At 44.4% G+C, this 23,115-nt stretch overlaps 7 protein-coding genes across 7 annotated transcripts; 3 read left to right on the top strand and 4 right to left on the bottom strand.

The window, feature by feature from the left end:
* Positions 1–758: 758 nt before the first annotated feature.
* Triagg1_10750 (uncharacterized protein) lies at positions 759–3,187 on the top strand (the record flags this gene model as incomplete). Its single annotated transcript, XM_062894856.1, has 4 exons — positions 759–1,188; positions 1,241–1,805; positions 2,152–2,898; positions 2,965–3,187. The coding sequence occupies 4 exons, from the start codon at positions 759–761 to the stop codon at positions 3,185–3,187; spliced, it is 1,965 nt and encodes a 654-aa protein (XP_062750293.1).
* Positions 3,188–4,842: 1,655 nt separating this feature from the next.
* On the bottom strand, positions 4,843–5,137 carry Triagg1_10751 (uncharacterized protein; the record flags this gene model as incomplete). Its single annotated transcript, XM_062894857.1, has 2 exons — positions 4,843–4,958; positions 5,014–5,137. The coding sequence occupies 2 exons, from the start codon at positions 5,135–5,137 to the stop codon at positions 4,843–4,845; spliced, it is 240 nt and encodes a 79-aa protein (XP_062750294.1).
* Positions 5,138–6,107: 970 nt separating this feature from the next.
* On the top strand, positions 6,108–7,310 carry Triagg1_10752 (uncharacterized protein; the record flags this gene model as incomplete). Its single annotated transcript, XM_062894858.1, has 1 exon — positions 6,108–7,310. One exon carries the CDS (start codon positions 6,108–6,110, stop codon positions 7,308–7,310), a length of 1,203 nt encoding a protein of 400 aa, XP_062750295.1.
* A 1,166-nt stretch (positions 7,311–8,476) lies between these two features.
* On the bottom strand, positions 8,477–9,259 carry Triagg1_10753 (uncharacterized protein; the record flags this gene model as incomplete). Its single annotated transcript, XM_062894859.1, has 1 exon — positions 8,477–9,259. One exon carries the CDS (start codon positions 9,257–9,259, stop codon positions 8,477–8,479), a length of 783 nt encoding a protein of 260 aa, XP_062750296.1.
* A 3,392-nt stretch (positions 9,260–12,651) lies between these two features.
* On the bottom strand, positions 12,652–14,652 carry Triagg1_10754 (uncharacterized protein; the record flags this gene model as incomplete). Its single annotated transcript, XM_062894860.1, has 1 exon — positions 12,652–14,652. The coding sequence occupies one exon, from the start codon at positions 14,650–14,652 to the stop codon at positions 12,652–12,654; it is 2,001 nt and encodes a 666-aa protein (XP_062750297.1).
* Positions 14,653–19,272: 4,620 nt separating this feature from the next.
* On the top strand, positions 19,273–19,722 carry Triagg1_10755 (uncharacterized protein; the record flags this gene model as incomplete). The annotated part of the gene is made up of 1 exon (XM_062894861.1): positions 19,273–19,722. One exon carries the CDS (start codon positions 19,273–19,275, stop codon positions 19,720–19,722), a length of 450 nt encoding a protein of 149 aa, XP_062750298.1.
* Positions 19,723–21,120: 1,398 nt separating this feature from the next.
* Positions 21,121–21,415, bottom strand: Triagg1_10756 (uncharacterized protein; the record flags this gene model as incomplete). Its single annotated transcript, XM_062894862.1, has 2 exons — positions 21,121–21,147; positions 21,224–21,415. 2 exons carry the CDS (start codon positions 21,413–21,415, stop codon positions 21,121–21,123), a joined length of 219 nt encoding a protein of 72 aa, XP_062750299.1.
* Between the last annotated feature and the right edge of the window lie 1,700 nt (positions 21,416–23,115).

Raw genomic sequence — 23,115 nt, forward strand, 5'->3', positions numbered from 1 at the left:
CATTCTTGGGACGATCTTGAGCGCTTTCTCCTTAAGGAGCTCAAACCTGCGCAAAGAAATTTGCTGGCATCGCAGGGTATAAACGACTTCCAGAAGCTGGAAGCGAGGTTAAACACCCTTAGGATTGAACGCCATTTTCTCGGTATAGAAATGCATTGGAACAGATTAAATAAAGTCATCTCCCTGGTGAAGCCTGTGGCACATGCCGCTGATATTCTCGCACGAGGGAGTTGCTTACCATCAACCGCCATTTGGGGTGCATTGGGCCTTGTTATCGATGTGGGTTTCCGGGCATTTTCCCCACGTAACAATCTTCTATATTATACATTTCACTCATACAAATTCATGAGTAGTGCGCCGGTACTCAAGTTCAAATTTTGGATATTGTCCTCCACGCTTACGAAGACCTTTTTTCTGTACTCCCACGAGTAGCCAACTTTGCTCCAGCGCTCGACAAAAGCCGCAATCTCAAATTAGCAGTGGAAGATGTGTATTCGGCATTTACTTCCATTACTATGAAGATAATGAAAGTGATCGGAAGTGACTTAAAATTGTGTGAGTAGTCCTGGGAACAATTATTGAAAATGGTTTGATATATTGATGCTCTGATCGCCACAGCGTTCCTAATATCTTTACGATGGATGAGAGGCAAAAAGTTGCTTCAAAATTCTATTGTTAAAATCGACAGTTTGGTTCAAAAAGCTAGAATTGAAGCTAATATAGCTTTTGAAGAACATCGCCATGCTGAAAATACCCGGATGATGCGAGAGACTCTCGAATCTACGCAAGCCATTTTAGAGACTATTAATAAGAGCCAGTCATCGCCTAAAAACAACGAGAGTATCAAGGATGAGATATTCGCGGCGCCCAAGAGAAATCCATCGTTCAGTGGACGCGAAAATGAACTTACAGGGATAAAAGATCACTTGATCCCGACAAACCCTAGTGATGAATCCCAGACACAACATTTTGTTGTCATTTGTGGGCTCGGCGGTATGGGTAAGAGCCAATTGGCTCTTGAGTATGCGCATCAAAATAAGAGCTATTATAAGGCTTGTTTTTGGATTACCTGCGACTCAGCGGTCAAGATTGCCGAAGATTTTGCCCAAATTGCGCAAATTCTTGGGTACGATGATGCTGGTGTCGTGCAGAACCAGTCAAGGGTTCACTCTTGGCTGCTTGAAACAGGTAATGTTGTAGCGCCTTGGAACATATTACATCAGAAAACTAATTGTAACAGATCGAAAATGGCTTTTAATTTTAGATAACGCGGAATCTCCCTCGGAAGTGAGCTTCTGGCCACAAACCAATAATGGTTCCATTATTCTTACAACCCAGGATAGAAGTTGGTTGTTTCGAGAACACACGACTTTACGCATCCAGCTCCATGAGCTTCTTCGTGATGAAGGTGAAGGGTTGGTAGCTGAGGTATTTGACAAGCATCGGAGACCAATTTCTCAAAGTGAAGCTCATGAACTTTTCGAAATAACGGGAGGCTTACCTTTAGCCATACGCCAAATCACTTCTTACATCATTGCAGAAAATTTGAACATTGAAGAAGTTCTTAAAGATTACACGGCTCAGAAAAACGCCAAGGTCATCAACGAATGGCAGCACAGTACAACGTCAATTTATTCACACACCCTTGCTACATTTTTAAATATATCGTTTGCCAAACTTCGAGATAGAGCTCTATTGATATTGAGAATCTTATGTGTTCTTGATGTCGATAAAATCCAGGAATCTATACTGTATCTTGAAGGCAAAGCCGTCGATAATGAGTCTCCGTTTGGAACCTTGAGCCGGTATATAAATCTCAGACTACCGTCAATATTTAGACGAGCTAACCGATGTCAGCCATGATAAGGATCTTTCTGATCTTTACAGATATTCGCTCATTTCAAAAAATAGAGATGAGAGTTACATTACGGTACACCGACAAGTGAAGCAGAATGTACTTAGTAGCCTTACGAAACCGCAGTTTGAACAGGCTATATCATGGGTCATCTACCGCTTGCGACTACTTTTCCCAAGGCAGTCACCTTTTTCGGAGGAATTGAATGATTCATTCCCAAACTGTGCCCTTTGCATTAATCATCTATTGGAGCTACGGAAAGCAATACACATATCGAATGGCTATGATATTGTCAGGGAGACGCAAGATCTGGCAAGCTTGTACCTCGATGGAGGCATCTACCTCTGGGCCAAAGGTTTTTTGGTAGATGGAAAGGCACTCACGAGCGAGGCAAAGAAAGTGTGCGATATAGCATTGGTGGACAAACCTATGATGGCTCAAATTTATTCGTTCCACGCATCTATCCTGTCTGATTCGGGAGAAGTCAAGCCGGCTTTGGAATACTTTGAAAAGTCTCTTGAAATACTCAAACTTTACATGAGAAATATCCGAGATACAGCACTGGAATCAGATGAAGCTCTTTTTGCTAACGCATGGAACAACTTAGCAGGAATTTATTGCGCAATAGAGGACTATGACAAAGCGGAAATGTATAACAAAATTTCGATCAAACAAAAGGAGAAATTAGCAAAGTGCTTCGATGACGACAAGAAAATGGCACACTTGTTTTGCCTATCGAATGAGAATATGGCAGCTACTTATGCTCGACAGATGCGGTATGAGGAAGCCGAAGATTATTTTGAGAAAGCAATCACTCAAGCAACTCTGGCAAACTCAACATCGCGTCTCGCTCTGATACACCATAATTTTGGCATTATGAGGCTCATGCAAGATCAGATACGCGAAGCTACAAAACTCTTCAACGAAGCATCTAATTTACGTTTCCAGAAACTGGGCAAATATCCAGATACTGCCACTTCGTTGCATATGTTGGCCAGTTGTTACTGTAAACTTGGTGGATTTGAGGATTTGATCATGGCAAGGTAGGTGATAAAAGGCAACAATGAATGATAATGCTGTCGTGCACTGCCTGACAACTGAGATTCTAGGAAGCTATTGTTGCAGGCCCTTGACATCTTTAATTCTCACATCGACGCGAATGAAATGTATGTCGCGCGAACACAATTCAAGCTGGCCCTGGCCCAGGAGGCACTTCAAGACCCAGACGCCGTCAAATCACACCAAATTGCAAGAGACCTTTACAAAAAAATAACAGGGAAGTTTGATAATCCAGATGAAGAAAAGCTCGATAAACTAGTGCCATATATTTAATAAGATATTATTGTTGTGTTTATAGGTTATATTTAGCTAATACACATAATTACTAAAATTAAAAAAGAAATGACTAGCTGCGAAATAAAATAAAATAATTAAACTATAGTTTTAATTACTACTATTACTACTGCCACTACTACATGTACTTTGTTACCTCATTGATTTACATATAAAAACCCTATTTTGGTCTCATTGACTTGATTTTACACTTACTCTTGAATTCCTTCACATTTTCACACTTTTGCACCTGTTTTACTTCTTGATTATATCGCGCGATGGAGAACTGCGACCTGGAAGTGGATGAGTATTTTACTATTGCCAACATCCGATATTTGGATCGCCATGAACTCTATAAAACACAAAAACCTTACGAAGTTACATTTTCCCCCGTCCATGTGAAACATCCTGGCGCGAAAAGAACAAATCTCTATCTTAGTGCTTGGCCAGTCGAAGTCTCTGACTTCAGTACTCATAAAGAGTCATTCAATACTGATGTCCAAGGATTTGAGATGGATCAATTTTCAACGTCTCTGTCTCTTTCAAGTTTTGCCGATCTTGATACCAACAAAATGAAATATCATGAAGAGGCTATAGAGTATCTCAAGAGAAAATTCAATGTAGAAAGAGTCTTCATTTTTGATACAACGGTAAATCACCCTTTCAATGTACCATCCACAAAGATAGTACTGAACATCTTACCAATTTTTCTACATAATAGATGAGAAGCGCAAACAAGCCGCTAGGTCATTCAAGATTAATTCTTTCAAATGATCAAATGTTGAGACCCGCAAATGATTGCCATGTTGGTATGTCTGTACTCAGAACAGCGAGATAAAACATTTTTCGTTGATTTATGATGTGTTTTAAATGGCATTATAGATCAATCAAGGCGCAGTGTTCTTAGACGTGTTCAACATTTGTTCCCTGATGAGGCTGAACAGCTTCTTAAACACAGAATTAGGGTGATTAAGTAAGTGCTGCCCTTGTATTTAAGATTAATTTCCAGTGAAATAATTTCATGTTTCTATAGCATTTGGAGACCTCTCGTATGGCCTCAGCATACACATCCCTTGGCCATGTGCGATTGGAGATCGACTGACCCGGCTGATTTCACTCCAAGCGACCTAAAAAGCTCTGTGTGGGAAGGTGAAGTCTTGCAAGTCCACCATAATCCGAATCATAAATGGTGGTTTGCCAAACGAATGGAGAAAGACGATGTTCTCTTGATCAAAATGTATGACTCAGATGCAGAGGCATCAGAGAGTGCTATTGCAATGTGTAAGTCGTCCATAAAATTGGCACTGCAGGAAATGAAAGCCTTTAATCATTTAAGTTTAGGTGCTCCGCATTCGTCGTTTGAATGGAAGGATGCACCGAAAGGGGCGCAGCCAAGACAGAGTCTGGAAATCAGGGCAATCTTGTTCTCTTGAATGAGGACAGGGGAACGATCTCTGACGACAGCATAAGGTTGTGCTTAATATGATATAGTATTGATTGTAATGGGATAACGACACATCTTCTACTCTATGATATGCACGTGGACAGGAAATACACATCCTATGCCATAAGACTTTATATTGAACCAGGCAATGATTTAATAAAGGTCATTTTGAATAAGACTGTAAAGTGGTATAATGAAAGTGTTACACCTCTTATCCGGCCTTGTTTGTATTGGTCGGTGAACCGGTATCACCATCACCATCAACCTCACCCTCGCCTTCGCCCTGGACGTTGCTACCACCTTCATTTTCGCCGTTGTGGTTTTGTTCTGTAGTTACCAAAGTAAGTATTTGTGTGCCCACTCTTCCCGATGACTCTCTTACCCAGGTCTGCTTCATTTACTTCCCTGCGAGCAGCTAACTCAGCTTCCGCCCATTCTTTCCAAGGTTGTGTTCGTGTATCCTTGGAGTCGGAGGAATCTGATCCAGCAGTACTAGATGAGCTCATAATTAAATCGAATAAATGAAAGATAATCTATGTTCCAAGATAATGAGAAAGTAAGAATGAAGAAGAGGGGGGAAATACAAAGGCAGAGATACAATTTAACCCAACCACCTGTACTTTATAATGTACTTAATAGAATACCAAACGTTAGAATGTATAGATAAGTTAATAATTTAATGTTATAAAAATTGATTAATTTATTATAACAGAATTTAAGTATTTCAGAATAAAGTTTTACTTGGTTTTTTTTTTATTTCCCCTTATGAATTAATATTTTGAATCCTATAGTCTAACAATTATCAGCTTGTTCAATTCGTATCCTTTTGCAGCTCGTAGTGCCATTGGCTAATGTCAGCCTCGCGATGGCCGTAGCCCCAGCGTCACGTTAGGACGCCTCTACATACAGTTACTGATGGATTACAAATTCCTCACAGTAACGTCTTCTTTTCTGCCCAATAATTTAATATTTCACATTAAACATGGTGTCTTAATCTAAACACAACAGAGCGCCTGACTCAATGTGAGGGGGTTCGAGCTACGTGTTTTCTGATAACCAACACATCTGCAGTATATTACATCCAATCACCCATTACCACATTTTATGTAGTACCCACCTCTGGTAGTACAACTCCTGAATAATGGCTCACTCGTGATACAGCCACGCAATTAGCCAGCCTCACATTATCCAATCGCCTAATATATCAATATCCAAGGGGGTGGCATAATATCACTGTCACAGCGCCTGACCTGAGGTTGCAATTTTGGCCATACGCCAAGCCAACGCCTCATTTCACAAGGAATGAATCAGGAATCCTACAATTTGTGATGGTGATATTTTTATACGCTGCATATTTTCTGAGCGTGCACATCTTTTAACGATGTTCCAAACATCCGTCTTGCAATCACTTTGATACTCTCTTCAACACGAATCAGATCCCCTACATTTACTATCAATCAGTCTTTGTTCACGAGCATGGCGGCAACACCTGAAGCAAATTCAGTACATGTCGAGTACATTCGCTCTGACGTATACAATAAAGCTAAACCGGATTCAGATGACCCTTTTCGTCATTCTGCGGCTGTAAACTCCCACAACCATCACCATTTGCATCCGTGGGGGAAGCATATCATTGCTGGATCTAAAGACTTTGACGTATTATATTCGCACGCCAACAACAAATACATGTACCATCTATGGTACGTCGATGAGCTTGAGCCTTTCATGGCGACGAAACTTCTGAAAATTCAACCCCTTTCAGCGGAATTGGTAAACGACCTTCAATCTTGCGTCACAACCGTTCTTGAAACAGGCATCGATGCTGCTCTACGAAGTTATGAGGGTAGAAAGCTTGTGGTGTCGTTCCAGGCCATCCTTGATGATGCTACTAAAGATTTCTCTGGTCCAATCTTTGTGCGGCTCGGTGCCACGTCAGCTAAAGACAGCTTTGCCAATGGCGCCCCAACTGCGAAGCCCAGCCCTTTGCCTCCCAACTCGGACCTGGTCCTTCGTCGTCTGCTCAGCAGCGGACGTGTTACTGGTCGCCTTCTGGCACTTGCAGATCGCGTATGGGCAGATGACCCAGGTGAGGCACTTATTGTTCAGCAATGGTCTCCAGATGTGGAAATAAGGCGAGAAATCCGGGTCTTTTGTTTTGCTGGCCGCGTTACTGCCATTAGCCAAGATGTGTGGTGGGAGAAATCAGGTTGGCGTGACAGATACTCGGATGGATTTGTCCAAGCTATCACCAACCTATGGGACGCTGTCAAAGGCTTCTTGCCCTTTGATACGTGTACTATGGATGTTCTAATGACTCCACCAGGTGATCAACAGCCTTGGACAGCAAAGATAATTGAATTCAATGGCTTTGGAGCCCACCTCAATACCGGAAGTGATCTTTTTCATTGGGTTAGTGACAATGATATTCTTCAAGGGAAATCCCTTGGAGTTGTCGTTCGGTTTGTTGATGACTGGGATGATGATGATGCTACTACCGCTGTAGGTGATAGCCTAGCAACAACTTCTGAATCAACTTTAGGAGATGGGGAGGAGCCAGATTGGGCTGTGTTAGAGAGGGAGCTACAGGCCAAATATTCCGACAAAAATAAAGACGAGAAACGTATGAAGATAGAGCAAGTTGGCCTACCGCTAAATGGCCGCTGGTGCAGCGCGTATTAAGTTAGGCTTTCATATATGAAGGATGATTTATTTATATATCATGTATAGCCTTATTTTTTAAAAGGCGTTACTATTATTTAAGAAAAGCTATAAAAAAACCACAGTGTCCAATTTAAAAAAAAAAAAACGAACAATCTCTTGTCTTGTCTTGTCTTCTTTTCTTTTTTGCACCAAAGGTGTGCCAGGAAGCATTTATTCTTCTCATCCAATTTACCGCTGCTCATATCTTGGATTCAACACAGAGAATGATTGAACAGTGTACATTGGACGGAAACAGTGACCTCTATGGGCTTGGTATCCGTACTGGCATATATTTGCAATGGTTGACATTCATTCTGGGCCATAATCTATATACGCAGGCCGCTACCTCAATGCAGGCTACCAAAACAATCTACCAGTTGGCCATGTTCTCTGGACTCCTTCTCCTGGTGAGCCATAAACCGAGCGACACGACAGCCATCGACGTCTATATTACCTTGCTTTTATGTTATTCTTGCGCTTGTCTTTCATCAATCTACGAGCTGTCCGCTCTCAGTCGTGGGGATATGGGTCACATCATGCTTGTTCAGAGCGCTGCAGATTTGCTTCTTAGCGCTGCAGTCACTGCATATGGCATTTGGTTCTTATTCGTTGGCTTGGACAGACTTCCTCGCACGACTTGCCCCGAGACAGTCTTTTTCTTTGCTCCGGTGAAGCTATTTGGATGGTTCAGGGTGCTCCTCAAAATATTTTTTATTGCAAGCTTGGCGGGCATTAGTGTCATGATATTCCAGAACATCATCAAGCTTTTGGGCACCCTGAATGAAATCTTGACTATATCGGACTTGATGCTATGCCATCCTGAGCTTGTTCAAGTTATTACTGTTCATGGACGAAAGTTCTTTAGCGAAATCATCGCCTTGAGTATTTTCATTGTCATGGTAGAGCTCACATTGGCGTGGAACGATATTCAAGGCATCTACACATGCTTGACGTTTGGTCAATTATTTCCACTCATTACTGGGGTTGGTAATTTTATTCTCTTTTCATACCAGCTACTGACGTCTTTGGTGTTGGGAGATTTGAGGTTAAAATGGAAGTTATGAGGTATTCATAAAACAGCTGGTATACTAAATATCGACGCATAGAGCAGGCCAGGCCTAGATAGCCATTGTATAGTGTTGTAATCAATATGACTTAGACCAACCAATAAGCTGCCAAAACATTTCAAGATCTTGTATCTCCAAGTCGTCGAGCTTCTGCCTCACGGCGGACAGGTTATCACGCATATGCTGTAGGTTCGTTGATCCATCCAAGAAACCTAGTCGAAGCCCATGGTGCGCTGCGCCTCCAACAAGCATCTGCAACAGGGCTTGGTGTAAACTAAGGGATTTCTCTTGCGCGCGCCGCTGGACAGGCTCACTTTGGAGAAGCTCCTCGTTGGCTTTGTCAAACAAGCCAAATATCTGATAGACGATGTCATTGTCTCTGCAAAACGCCATTACTTTGCCGTCGTACTGGCTTTCCTTCCGAAACCAATTTTGCACGAATGTTGGTTTGATCTCGGCTGCGTTGTAGAGCTGTTTGAGCTGCACGTAGCTCACGTTGGATATACCCAAATAACGGACCCCACCCTGCTTCACAAGGCGCTCTAGGGCTCGCCATGCTGTTAAGGTATCTGTATGCGTTCGTAGAGGAGTATGAAGAAAATAGGCGTCTATCACATCTATATGTAGATTGTTCGCACTACAAAGCACGCTCCTTAAGATGCGGCTTGGTATATCGTCGGCGACTTCGTATGGCAACGGCTTCTCATGATCGGACGGAGTTGCGAATTTGGAGACAACGAAGAGTGCCTCACGACATGCGATATTTTCATTATTCGCTAAAAATCTGGATATGGCGTTACCGTCTTCTTTCTCTCGATGGAATCGTTTGGAACTAGCTGTATCAATAACACGATATCCCATTTGTAATGCCTCTAATAAAATGGGGGGTGCTTTATTTTGTCTTCTTGCTGTGCCATAAATGATAGTTGGCAAATCGTTACCATTGAGTAATACTGGCATGATTTTTTTAGTGGGAGTTTTGATATATCGGGAGTACTTAGTTATTGCCGTGATATAATAAACCTAAAAAAACATAACGGCATAGAATGACTCGAATGACTCGGGCCAAAGTTAAAATGTTTAATAATGACGGGAATAACATGACACAAGGTCCACCTGGGCTAACCACAGGCAACTAACTCATAACGTACCGACATCAAATTGGCCCCCTCCCCAGCATTCCAAATACTACCGCATGTGGTAGGTGGTGCTATAAAGTAGGGGTCTCCTCCAAGTCTTCAGGTACTATGACTGTTTCACTCCCATTAGCTGTGTGAGATGTTATGGATGCCACACTCGACACTGGGCGCATAGAATTCGCTAGTATAATTCTTGGCCAACCATTGGATTCTACACAGTCTATAATCTACTCTCAAACCAGAACCCAAATCCGTCAACATGCTATGCGCGCGGCTTTCCGGGCGAAAGCAAACCCTTTCTCGGGTGATCAAGCTCCGACCACGCCGGCGTTGCAGCCCCAGTCAATGTTCACTGGTAAATTTCGATCTAGGCCTTACTCGAAGATCAGACGGGCAAAACAAGCGCAGTCCATCAGTGAAGTTCGAGATGATCGCAGCGAGGAGAGAGTGGCGTCGGCAACAAGCAAGGCATGCATAGCACCAGCAATCGATGCTGGCAAGACTGATCCATTTCATACTCTTCCAGTGAAGATAGGTCCATTGCAAGAACATCTTCTGAAACTAAGTTGGTCTTTCTTTGTGGTGCAGAATTATACAATCTAATCATTCTAGTACCTATTACCTTTTACATGCAGAACCCTCTCGTGTTGAACCCAGAATATTCCCCTTTACCATACGCCTTTGCTGACGCCGCGCTGCTCCACGCTCTTTTCGCACTCACAAGCCTGTACCGGGATCTTAGCGTCGGAGCGGAGATCACTCCGCTTTGTCTCGTGCATAAAGGCGAGATGCTGAGGATAATAAATGAACGGATTACAAAGACGCCATTGCAACTTAGCGATGGGACCATCGGTGCTGTAACTGCATTGGCGATATTTGATGCAAGTCAAGTCACTGTAAATTTGCTGCAAGAGCGCTAACCTCTGTGATTAGTTACTGGAGGGCCGACTACAAAACGCTCGTTGGAATCTTCGAGGGCTTCAACGCATGGTTGTTCAAAGAGGTGGCCTACAAACTGTTGGAAAAGAAGCCCGGCAGGTTTGTGGAACATCGTTATTGCAAAGGGCCATATGCTGGTAAGACTGAACCCGAAGCCTACTCCAAACATGGCGTTTCCTGCTGACTAGCTCAAAGGTCAGATCTCTGCTCCGCTGCCTTCACTAACGAGAAACCACGGTTCGCTGTATTAACGCCTTCGAGCTCGCCTTTATCAAGACCCTATGTACAAGACAACTCCCTATTTTCAAGCATCGGATCTATATTTGACATGCTCTCGGAACTCTCTATTGCACTTTGCCACTCTCACAACTCATTTTCACGTCGACTTTCCTTCAGCAACAACATTTACTTGGTGGAGCACGCTCTACATTCCTTACCTCAGAATATATACTCTTGTTACCACGAACCTAGAAGAATAGCAGCTATCATCTACGTCTATCTGTTCCTTCGCCAAATTCCTCCTTCTGCCGGCATTTACCAACCCCTCTTGGGTCGTCTTCATGCCGCCGTGGGCCAGAGCATAAACAAAAACAGCAAAAGTTTCAGCAATCACCCTTCAAATTTATTTCTGTTGTGGGTCTGCTTTATTGGTGCTGCCATTTCTAGGCCACCAAATAAGATAGAGGGTTGTCGAGAACGGTGGATTAGTTTATTGCGGAATGTTCGCAAAGGATTGAACGTGGTGTCCGAAATTAGTTTTGAGGTTTACCTAAATCAGGTGGTCGAGATGGGTAGCCTTTGCCGGGAGATCTGTCACACTGTCTGGAGAGAAGTGGATAGTAGTGAGCCGTGAAATGGGGAAGATGGATTGAAATACGATCGATTAGAGTCAATTAACCTCCCTAGACTACCCAGTTGGCTAATATTCATTTACGCTTGCCGCATACTTATCTTGAGATGAAAATAAAGTCTTAGTGGAAGATCGGGAAGGGGCATTTCCTAAAATATCTAGATTAGTTTGGAGCACAAAGACAAGACACTCTATACCAATTAGTATTTCCCAATAAATTTACTATCCATGGGCTACAGTAACCATAAACTTCTTAACCCACAAGCCCTAACTTAAATATCATCTAGATAGATTCACCCAAGAGCGGATATAAATGTACAGAGTCATCGACAATTCGGTAGCATCTAATTTGCCATCAGCAACATATTGTAGAATTAGATGATATACAGATCTCCTAGTGCATTGGACAATTTTCCAATGTCATCGCACGCCTCCTGCTGAAGATGACATTGTCCTATGAAGAGGAATTGCTTCGTCCCTTGACCATGTTGCTTGCCATCAACCTCTCGAAACACAAAGGGGACATCAGAACCAACACAAATATAAACGTAGTCCATGATTTGGGCGTCATCGGGAGCAATCCCCATATACCCTGTAGCTGTAATGAAGAACCGACGAGAATGGCAAGCTCTTAATACATCTTAAACATATACCTGCATAGAGCGACCTAACTCTGACGCTGCTATATAGAATAGAATGTCTTCGAACGGCAATGCATCTTCTCCAAACACCTATTTGTCGCTTCTCAGGGAGGCCATCCTGCGCACTTCATTTGCCAAACACGCCTCATAATTTTGTTACCACCAGTCACGCCAACACCACGTAAAACAATTGTAAACGTGGTCGACGACCTGTTTCTCGTTGTTAGCTGCCGAAACAGCGAAGGAGATTCGTTCTAGAGACTCAGAACGTGTTACTCCTTCAACCCTTTTGTTTACATGCCCCTACGCTCATCCAACTTGAAGTCTCATGCTCATGGTTTTACCGTTGCAGCTAGCCGCAACATGTGCACTTATCGAAAACGGAAGCTCTACTGGCAATTGAGTATTTTTTGGGTCGGTTGAACACCAAATTTCAACAGTTGTGAGATGTTACGTGCAACCGGAGCTGAAAATATGAAGGTTCGCACCATCATCATGGATCCGTTGGCATTTCTCATATAATTCAATTTCACACATTGACTTGCACTGGAAATGGGACGCGTCGCTTCAGGAGTACAAGGGCTCTAAACAATGATGAATGACTGTAAATCTTTGGGCAACCACATCTACATACCGCCTTGATGTCTTCACTGTGAGATGGAAGATGATGGTAGGCTGCTAGGATCATACACATCTCATCACAAGGTGGCGAGCCTCGTCTGACTCAATCCGCCGTAAGAACTCGCCAGCTCGAACTTCCACCAGAAACGCAGCCCCGACTCTTCTATAGCCCGACCCGTCAACATTATGAAGCAACAACATCCCATAACACCATGCTGGCATCGATTTCCCGCTGTGGATAACTGAAGCAATAGGTACACACATAACTACCGTCTGTGCCTCCAAGGATCGATCGAGGTATACTTCGAGCTTCGCATTAGTTCCGTCTTTATAGTATAAGTTGACTTTATTCTTTTCGCCATCTCCCCCTTCTGGAATCACACTCATTTCAAGTGTTCGCCCTCGTAGCTCAAGTACAGAACTAGCGCCGGCGCCGTGTAATTGCAATTCTACCGCGGGAAACGGTTTATAGTCGCTGGGCCAATTCAGCGGCCATAGACTAAGCCATGACCATGATGGAAACGTGCCAGATGGGACTGCGCTATAAGAGAACTTGAGCATTGGCTGTTGGCTCTCGTTCCAGCCAGGATGCAGTGTTTTGTGCCAGAGCAACTCAGTACCAAGCTGGCTGAGGACGTGGCCACTGCTGTCAATGTCGCCGATCACATGCCTCAGCATCGAGGCTGTACCGAGCACTGCCTTCCGGCGGTCATTGGGATAAGTAAAGTGCCTCGTCGAGTAATGCTCACGAATAGTCCTCCATCGGCTAATGAGCATGTCTTTAGTCATGTACTCCCACGCCGGCTGGCCTGGAGGAACTATGCCATTAGTCTCTGTATACTTCCTAACGGCACTACGGAAGTGATGAGCGTCTCTCATATCCGTCCTCGGAGCTACGCCGCATTCTACGGCTGGCTCTGGGTGTCCGCACCAGAATACCATGCGGCGGCGGCTGAACTCGAGAGTGCGTGTAGATAGTATCTGCTCCTGGAAAGTCCAGCCACGCCACATGTAACATGTCGTGTCTGCGAAAACTCCGTGCTGTTCTTCGTATTTCTCGTAATTCCTGTCTAGAACATCCCAACAGCCGATATTAAGAGTACCGTTCACCACACAATTGATGTTCTCACCGCTCAACCAATTTCGTGGATTAGACATGCCTGGCAACCCGCTATCTGAGGATTTGCCTCCTCGTGCAACAATAGTGAGGGTCGCCAAGCCGTATATACGATCCATCTGTGCCAATTGGATCTCAAGGTCCGACGGTGAGTCTTGAACTATGCAAAGCGCATCGACCCACAGATAGCGGTGCCCCAGGGTGAGTGTCACGTCCATGGCGTCTCTGATCGTCAATGGCAACCTCGGATTGTCATCGATGGCTGTCAGTCCTGGAAGTTTCCTCCGAAAGTCTTCGAGCGTGGCGGAAGTTGTCCGTAACTGGTAGTCAACGCCCCAAACATAGCTGAGGGCCACAAATTTGAAGGGCGCCGAGTCTATTTCGCCAAGAGAGACCAGGCATTCAGAAACTGTGTCGATGAATCTTGTGGAAGGATGAAGTGCCTCCGAAGGTACTGCAGGGACAATGGGCTGACAGTTTGCATGATGCATGTCGCAGTCTTCAATCCAGCTCCTAGCAAGTCCAAGGCCCGCCCAGGCTGAAAGAACTCCATTTTCTTTATGGCTAGGTACATGATTCAATCTGCATATACCCTCAGAATGGCTGCTGTGGAAATAGAACGCCCTTTTGACTTCATCATCGTACCAAGTGTCTAGGAGTGTGGTTTGAGCAATCTTCAAATTGCAATGATGTTCATCCGATGATATTGAGTCAATATCGTCGACTGTGAGCTTTATTAGATGCCGTGATGTTGTCTTTTGCAGCGTCGCCTTTGGCGGATGGTAGATCCAATAGAGATTGGTCGTGAGGTACTCCAGATATGATCCTCGAACCAGGTCACAAAGTCTGCATTTATCTCTGTTTTGAGCGTCTGCATCGAAATAAAATATGGCTCCAGAAACGATGCTGGAATAGGTGATGGAGACGCAAGACGAACATGGGCTCATGGTTTGACAGGTTGGCGGGTCCGAGGTATTGAACTGGCTCCAAATCTTTTGGTGTTTAATATTCCAGAAACAGACAGCTTTACTGTTTTTTCGACTGATTACAGATTATGGTAGCAGATATGCATCAGTACCCAATTAGAAAAGAGTATGATGCAATGAATATGCATTCTTTGAGCTATTTTCCATGTTGGTTGCCGATCATCCAGTGAGGGGCTGGGCATGTCATAAAGCGTAGATACATCTGCATGCAGAGCGAAGAAGTCGAGCCCATTTCATTTGTACTCAAACTCCATTAACAAAACCGCCGCCCCGCATCTAAATAGTAAAGCTTCTAAATCTATGCCAAAGACTTTTCGACTTCCTTCTTCAAATCCTCATTAAACTGATTCCAAGAGCTTGGGTTGATTTCCCGAGAGCTCCACAAGGGCGAAGAGAGAGTGATTAAAATCCCCCTCAAGTTCTCTTTATGGATGAATGTAGTGCCTCCTGGATTTAATCCACTTGATGTAAAATGAAATTGATGCACGCCTTTCATAAGCCCCAGCAGCGATCCCTCCCACTGAAAAGAATCGGTCGAGTTTTCCTTCTGTGAGTTAGTATACTTAATGCTATTGTAATAACAAACGGTTGACCTACAACGACAATTGGTTGCATCGAAGTTCCGCCCATTTTGACCTTGAGTCCATCACCAAGCTTCAAGTCCAATGGCTGCTTAGCAGAGTCGGCTGGTTCAAATTTCCATCCATGCTGCCATTGTGTATACCGAGCGAAGTCTATGAACTAAAAGCAATCTTTGATGTTAATGCATTGTTCTTCACGTTAACTCTCCGGCTGCTATATATAAGGTAGACACGTACCACTGATCGAACAGCTGCTGGCGTTGCTGCGATCTCAATTTGTGTAGAAACAGTCAACGTCGGGCTCATGGCTGTGATAACTATACCCGCTAAGAACTTATTGTAGAGTACTTCACCTAGCAATAATCTAGTAGCGTAATGGATAATATTAAAGTAAGGCTTGATTTAAACACATTTCATGCTTGGTAAAGGATCTCCAGCCTTTAATAATGCGACTTGGTTCTACTGTAAGTCAGCCCCCAAATTGGGGATGCGTTCTACGTGGAGACGACCTTCGGAAACGGATGATATGGTCAGCACTATTACAAAGCCAAGGAGTCATTGATCAATGCCAGATTTTTATATGTGCTTTCTGTAATGAAAATGACTTGATGAGAAGAATGTCGAGATTCAGTGTCAGCCAAGACGGGCGACTGGATCTCCGAACATCTTTTAGTGTCGGAGTTGGGGTGGGTATCATTGCCGGAGTTCCGGTGGGCCTGTCCGGGAGCTCATTCATACATAGGGAAGTAAATAAGCTTATTACTGCTAGCACGCGGCAACGGCAGATTAATGAAGCCGTTGGAAACGGAGTTCCGATTTGGCGGGATGATGTTGACAGCCAGGTATATGAGATGAGAGCTGTCTGTCAGTACCTTAAGGTTACATACATCAGGTACATATATTTAGACACATTCGTCATCATATAACGTAATTCTTGCAGCACTATAAACAAAGGATGGTATATTTAGCTAGACAGCATTCTGTTAAATTCACATCCTGTTGTATCGATTGGATAGAATATCGCAAATGGCAAACAGCGTCACGCTCTGGCATAACTAATTCTCTGCCACATCTGTACTACAGAACGAGGAAGAGAGTTGGAAGGAAACGATCTCGCCGGTAGGGGATCGTCGACCAGTAGAACTAATTGACGAAGGCCCTGTTTTATCGATATAGATGGCTCACAAAGCTCACTATTGAGACCAGGCAAGGAATTAGTTCTTTTATTATTTTTGAAGCTGGTGAAACTTTTCATAGCCCACACCGGTTGTTTACGGGGCATGCAATGCTCATGCAGTCCATCGCGTCAGGCATTTAGCTTTTACTGGAGATTAAACTCGTATGCTATAACTTATTGCTGACATTAAGAAGTGCGCCAGTGTATCTATCTATCTAAACTGAAAACAAAATAGTGTGTAAGGTAAAGCTGCATGTTCACACTAATACGTTGCTCCTTCAAGATTTTGATGTAATTAAACCTAGGTTATAGAGTGGAATAAGTCGGATCCAGTATCGCATTACCACCAGTGTCCTCGAATGAAGGTGGCGATACTAAGGATAAGATGTGCTATGTATGTCTTCAAATTCAACATTTTGTTGCGTTAAAGGAATCGTTACATCTTTGTTGGTCTCGGCATTTTTATGCTCATGATTGTCATGAAAAATAAAGCCCGGGCGCCCGATACAGAGGCAAAAGACGGTGAATATAACCAATCTAGAGGCGTCAGAAACGTCTTGCGGGCTTTGAGGACAATGACCAACACTTACACTCCCTCTAGTCCAATAAAGAGTCCTTCATTCTTGACAGTAGATCCGTCATATCCATCTTTCAGTTCGTCGGCGCGAAAGATGCACCTGACTAGGGTGCTAAAACAGACGCAGACAAGAAGCCAACAAAAAGCTTCTCCCGTAGCCCATGCACTTGCCCTTTGGACGATCTCGCATATCTAAATAGGAAGTCTCCGAATATACCACAGAATATAACCAGCGTAATGACTTGGAGAATTTATCCAGCCAATGCAATGTTGACGCCAGTTTGGCTGGAGCCAGACGATGATGCGGACAAGGCACCACCAGCTCCCTGAAGCGCAAGTGAAGTGACATCAAAAGGAACAAAGATCCAGATCAAGACTTTTGTAGGGAAACGCGCCAACGACGGAGACAAATGATCGATTCTATGCCCAATCAGTAAGATTTCCGCTCGACTCCGAATGCAACAACACTTACGTTTGATGCAGTGTGACATATATCGCCGCGCAATAAAAGACTGGTGCCTGCGTGATGCAAACTTTACAGTTGATTAGGGACCCAAAGTAGACAAGATGGACTTCAGCTCATGAATAGAACGGGCGAGGATGGTGCTTACTGATTTGAATGATGAAACCGACGAAACTCCATGGGTTATTCCACATGATGATGCGCCCGACGTAGCCCGTGATCTCATGAAGACAGGATAGAATTAAACACCACATAAATGTCCAAGTTTTCCATCGCATGCCGAGATAAGCGTGGGTTAGGGTTAGGCGAGCGTGAAGAGTCCAGCGAATATAACATTTGCGGCTAGTGATGGTCGGTAACCGTAAACACTCTCGTCGATGCTACACAACTTTGTTACATGTCAGCAGATGTCGGCTCTCTAGCAATGAACAAATAGCATTTACTTCTAGAGTACAATTAGCATTTGGGCCGAAATGAATAAAATAGTCTTGTTCCGCCATGTTAACGGAAAGGAAATCGGTTCGTACAGAATGGAAGTAAAAGAGAATGAATGAGTAGGGAACTGCTCAGGTCTACAATGAAACACAGTCAGGTCTGCTCAAGGGGATGTATTTGTACTCGTATTGCAAGATCCAAAGAAGATAATATTAACGAGAAATTCGCCGATAGGCACGAGTTCGCGGCATGAATCTTACTTTCCACAATCAACCCTGCCCCGATGATCTGTTCCTTTAGCAAACCTCACCCTTTTCAGCTAGTCGGGTGAGAACGTACGAGCTGGCTTCCTTGGGGACAACGATGTTCAGCCTGCGGATTTGCGTGGCTTAGCGACGGATTCTGCACAAATCACCATTTTCAACAACGAGACGTTTGCTAGTACCTCAGAGCTGAGAGCATTGGGAAAAACTAAGTGGGGATGTAGTGGTTGTTTTCGAAGGCTCCTTAATTAGTTATAAGATTTCTCTCTTATCCCTGCATTCATAAACCCACCCCATATCTATTTAAGGCCTGGAAAGCAAGCATGATTGGCTGGCTCGCAAGGGCTTCCCTTTTCCATTTCTACTAAGTTTAGGGCTGATGGGTAATAGCCCCTGGTCGATGGCGATCCCCTAGGACAGCCCAACATTAGCATCTTAAACCCAAACCTTGGCCTCTTCTGTCTCCTGAATTAGCCCACTACGCACCATGTTGAAGCATCTTTCAATATACTTGGGTGTGGATAAGAAAGTATGGCACCACCGTCTGAGGCAATAACGTTAAGTGATACGCTCTTTTACATTCTACATGTCCGAGATGAACAACAATATAGGGTGCTACAGCGAAAAGGTTGGAGTTGCATTTCCTTGAGCATGTACAACATGGCCCAAACCATCTCGGGGCAACAAGAGCGGCCAAGCCACGCCAACACTACGGTCGCCGATTGGGACAGCATCGATAGCCCAAGCAATCCGAAGAAAAACTTCTTTAAATGGCAGATGGATTACTGTTACATGTAGCTCATTCTGTGTGTTAGTTACATGTATATTGCCACCATCTTCCTTGGCGAGTACTACAACGAACCGTTTCCGGCTCCATGTAACTTGCAAAACGTGCATATTAGCATTGTATTCTTCTAGTTGCGGACACATAATCGGTCAATTCCGTGTGTCTGAGTTGATTGGAACGTTGGGTTTATCGCTATATATCTTTGGCATGGACTGCGGGCTAATGGTTTTTGCGCCCATCTCGGAAGTAGGTGAAGTAATTTGACAGGTAGCAGCCGTTGTGCCTCAAGCATCAGTCGATGCCTGATGGGAGCAGGCTCATGATGGCCACATTGTCCGTTTACCGAAGCTATATTCGCCAACTCGCTCAACTAAACCATCACCCAACTGGGATGCATAAGAGCATCTTTGATCTATGCCGCAAGGCCAAAAAGGAGCAGAGAGAGCTTAGCATCCCCGAATGCAAAGCAGCGCTGTCCGAGATTCTCAAGTCCTATCCACGAACTACCTTGGTACTCGATGCTCTTGACGAATGCGAAGTAGATGCTCGGAAAGAAATTATTCTTGTTCTGCGCAGTCTTGTTACGGATGCCGAGCGCCCAGTCAAGGTATATATCGCAAGTCGCAGAGAACCCGACATTGAAAGAAATCTGGGTTCTGAAAATTTGATCGAAATTGGCACCTCCAATAACAAGTATGATATCGAAAAGTACATTGAACAAGAGATAACTCAGTTTGGTGAAGAATGAGAATCTGTTTCACAAGGTGTCAGAGAAGAGGTCAAACGCATGATCACCGATCAAAGTGATGGGATGTGCGTATTCAACTGTTGCTTCATTTATTTCAGCCATTACCTGCTGATATCTACCTCTAAATACCCAGGTTTAGATGGGCATATCTCCAGCGGGAGCAGCTCAAGAAATTTAAAACCGACGAAAGTATACTTGGGCGACTAGGGAAGCTTCCCAAAAGACTTGAAGACGCTTACGACGAGATTTATTCCCAAAATGAAGGATATGAGTTGGTCATTTTGCAGCGGGCAGTCAAATGGGTCTTGTGCGCTGCAGAGCCACTTTCAAACGACGTGCTCCTTTGGGCCATTCGACTGGAAACCCAGACAGACAGCAAGGCTGAAGCAGCCCTCAGACTGTCAAGCCCTGTTACACAATCCACATTGGAGTCAATCTGCTGCAACTTGATTGTCCGGGATTCTGAGCTGGGGGTGTGGAAAGTCCCCCATGCGTCAGCCGCGGAATATTTTGAGGGTAGACACAAGGACTGGACGGCCAAGGCACACAAAGATGGGACAATCGTGCTAATTTCGTATTTGATCGACTGCTACTCGGAGTGGAGAATACCACAATGGAAGTATTCGGGTCTACCATCATGTAAACTGGACCTTGATGACTATCTCAACCTTGAACATCCGCTTCAAGATTATGCAAGGAGGTTTTGGGTGCTGCATGCGCGCAGCGCGTCGGACTACCACCGAGTATCACCAGTTTTATACAAGACCCGGCGGTGCACGATACGCCTTTACTTGCGGCATCGCATAGGCATCAATACCGCTACGCACGCCGTTGCTGTACTGTGGTTAAAAAGTGTCAATATACAATCTCGTTATAGACTCTCTGTCGCTGAATAGAACTTGGGACATGTCGCTTCACGAAACGGCATGTCCTGTTTTGTGACACACGCATCTCTTGACTCGGCTTATTAGCGAGTTACAAAAACACGATTCATGCAATGTCCGACACCCCATCCAAACATATCGGGAAAGACAACGAATCACGTTTTCGATAGCCCCATTGGCATAAAGATGTAGAGATTACCTGTAAGCGGATGCATGTGCTGTACCACTAGACTTGGTTGAAGACAAAGGGAGTTTTTGGAATAGAAGAATCATTTTGGCAAAACAAAGTAATGATGCAACTCTCTTCGTATCTATATCTATTTGCTTTACTCTATAAGATCCCAAGTAGAAACAGATATATATACTCCACTGCCGTGAGACATGTGTTCTACTACTCTGAACTATCTGTAATCTGTTCCTTCAACACCCAAGCGTTACAGAAGTATGTTGTTGAGACGGGAAACCGATGTCGACGCGGTAGTTTCAGTGTCATCTCTCCTCCGAAGCATCACGCTTACTCGTCGTCGCTGTCGGCCTTGCACTGTTCAGAGCATTAGTCTTACCGAAGGGACATGCGAGTGGGACAATGGAATTGGGAGGGAAGTTTTGTTACTCACCCACAGATAGGCGGCATTGCAGCTGCTCACGCAGTAGATGTAGCCAAGTCCAGTAGGTCGGCACTTGACAACGCAAGTGTCTCGCGTATCAGAGCATGCAGTTCGGGGCTCGATAGTTCGGGGCTCGACGGCAGGGGCCTGAGGAAGGGCAGCAGCCAGGGGAATGAGAGCGAGGACAGCAGAGAACTTCATCTTGAAGGATTGATGTTGTTGTTGTTGTTGTTTTTTGTTATTGTTTGTTGTGCTTGTTGAGGGTGGAGGAGAGTCAGTATGATGAGATGAGAGGAGAGGAGAGGAGGGAGAGGCCGTACATTTATAGACGAAAAGAGGATGAATGGATTCCCAAATAGCATGCGCTTTGTAGTATGTGCCTTCATAGCACGTGCTTTGCGTGAGCTATTAAGAATGCAGAAGCCGGGGTTTATCTTTGGTCTAGATGGGGAGGAGTTGTGGTGGGATTGTATGGTGGTTTGAGCGTTTGCGGATCAGGGCCGTGAGTTGAACCGGTGAGTATTCGTGACGGCCTACAATAATATAGTACAATAAGAACAGCTGATTTCAGAGATACGAGGTTACAGTTCAGATAAGACTAGTTTTGGCCCTTTTGTTTGGCTTGTAGTTTTAGGCAGCGTAGTTTGAGTTGTCAACGCTCTCTGCCACTATTGACGTCTAGTATTCTTGCGCCATCTACATATTCTTAGAGTATCGAAATGTTTTTTTTACCAGCCTCGCGACATTTATCCAGCAGCAGCACATTCTTCTAGAATCGCTCCATTTCTCCCCTCAATCGTCTTATCTCTCGTAAAACGTGCTGACAATGGAGCCATTAAACATTGGGGCAATTGGGGCGCGTTTCGAGGCTCGAGCCACCATGGCGCTCATGCTCACGACTCCTCCCCCATTGTCCTCCGCAAAATTTCTATTGGGGTGAATATGGCCCTTGCGCTGCCTTGCTGGCTTTTGCCACCTTGGGTTCCGGTCAAGGAATGTATAAACGAGAACCAATCGTGCATCCCCGTGATCTTCCGGCGGTATGAAACTCGTCATCGTCACAACGGGTGCACTGACGTTACAGTTGAGAGATTGTCTCATTCACCGTAATCGGCTCAGTTGAATCTCTCTGTTACGATCCGTTTATTCCTCTAGTATCGCTGTCTTTCTCTAGTATTGCTATCTTCTTCTACTACCGCTACCCTCTTTTACTATCTCTACCTTCTTCTTGTATCACTATCTTCTTCTAGTATCGCTATCTTCTTCTAGTATCGCTATCTTCTTCTAGTATATATTCGGGAATTGGCCGTTCAATAAATTCCTCCGATGCCCTTATGATTCCTGAAAAGTTGGACAAGGGGACATTCGGGAACCAAGCGTGCTTCTGTCCCCTAATCCACTCAGGACAGGCTCAGGTAAATCTGTGAGCTCGTTCCAGGCATTCGAGGAGCCCAATGTGCCCATAATCTCCACAGCCGGCGGTATCAAGCCCACCAACTTGCTGTTACTGTGAGCCTGGGCGCCAAAGTAAACACCCCAAGCACCCCATTCCGCCGATTTGTCCAGTTGTCCGGCTTCGTCTTTATCTTGATCAGCCTGAATAACTGTCGGTAGTCGGTCTTCCTTTCCCAAAGTCTTCCCAAATAGTTGAATCTCGTCGAGATGTAGATGAGACGAAACACAACCCATCCATATCTTATCCTGAAACCACCTGTCTACCCAGCGGACAGCACCACAAAACATTGGGACAGTAGCCTTCATGACCTTATCTTGTCACAATGCAGTTGTGTTGGGAGAAGGTGCATTGGTCTTTGGTCACGGGACCTATGTGTATATAGATCCCCTCTGTTGCCATAGAGGCTAGCTACACTTAGCTTCATCATCATCACAATACAGTCATC

The sequence above is a fragment of the Trichoderma aggressivum genome (genome assembly GCF_033847375.1).
Source record: "Trichoderma aggressivum f. europaeum strain CBS 100526 chromosome Unknown scaffold_084, whole genome shotgun sequence".
Classification (NCBI taxonomy): domain Eukaryota; kingdom Fungi; phylum Ascomycota; class Sordariomycetes; order Hypocreales; family Hypocreaceae; genus Trichoderma; species Trichoderma aggressivum.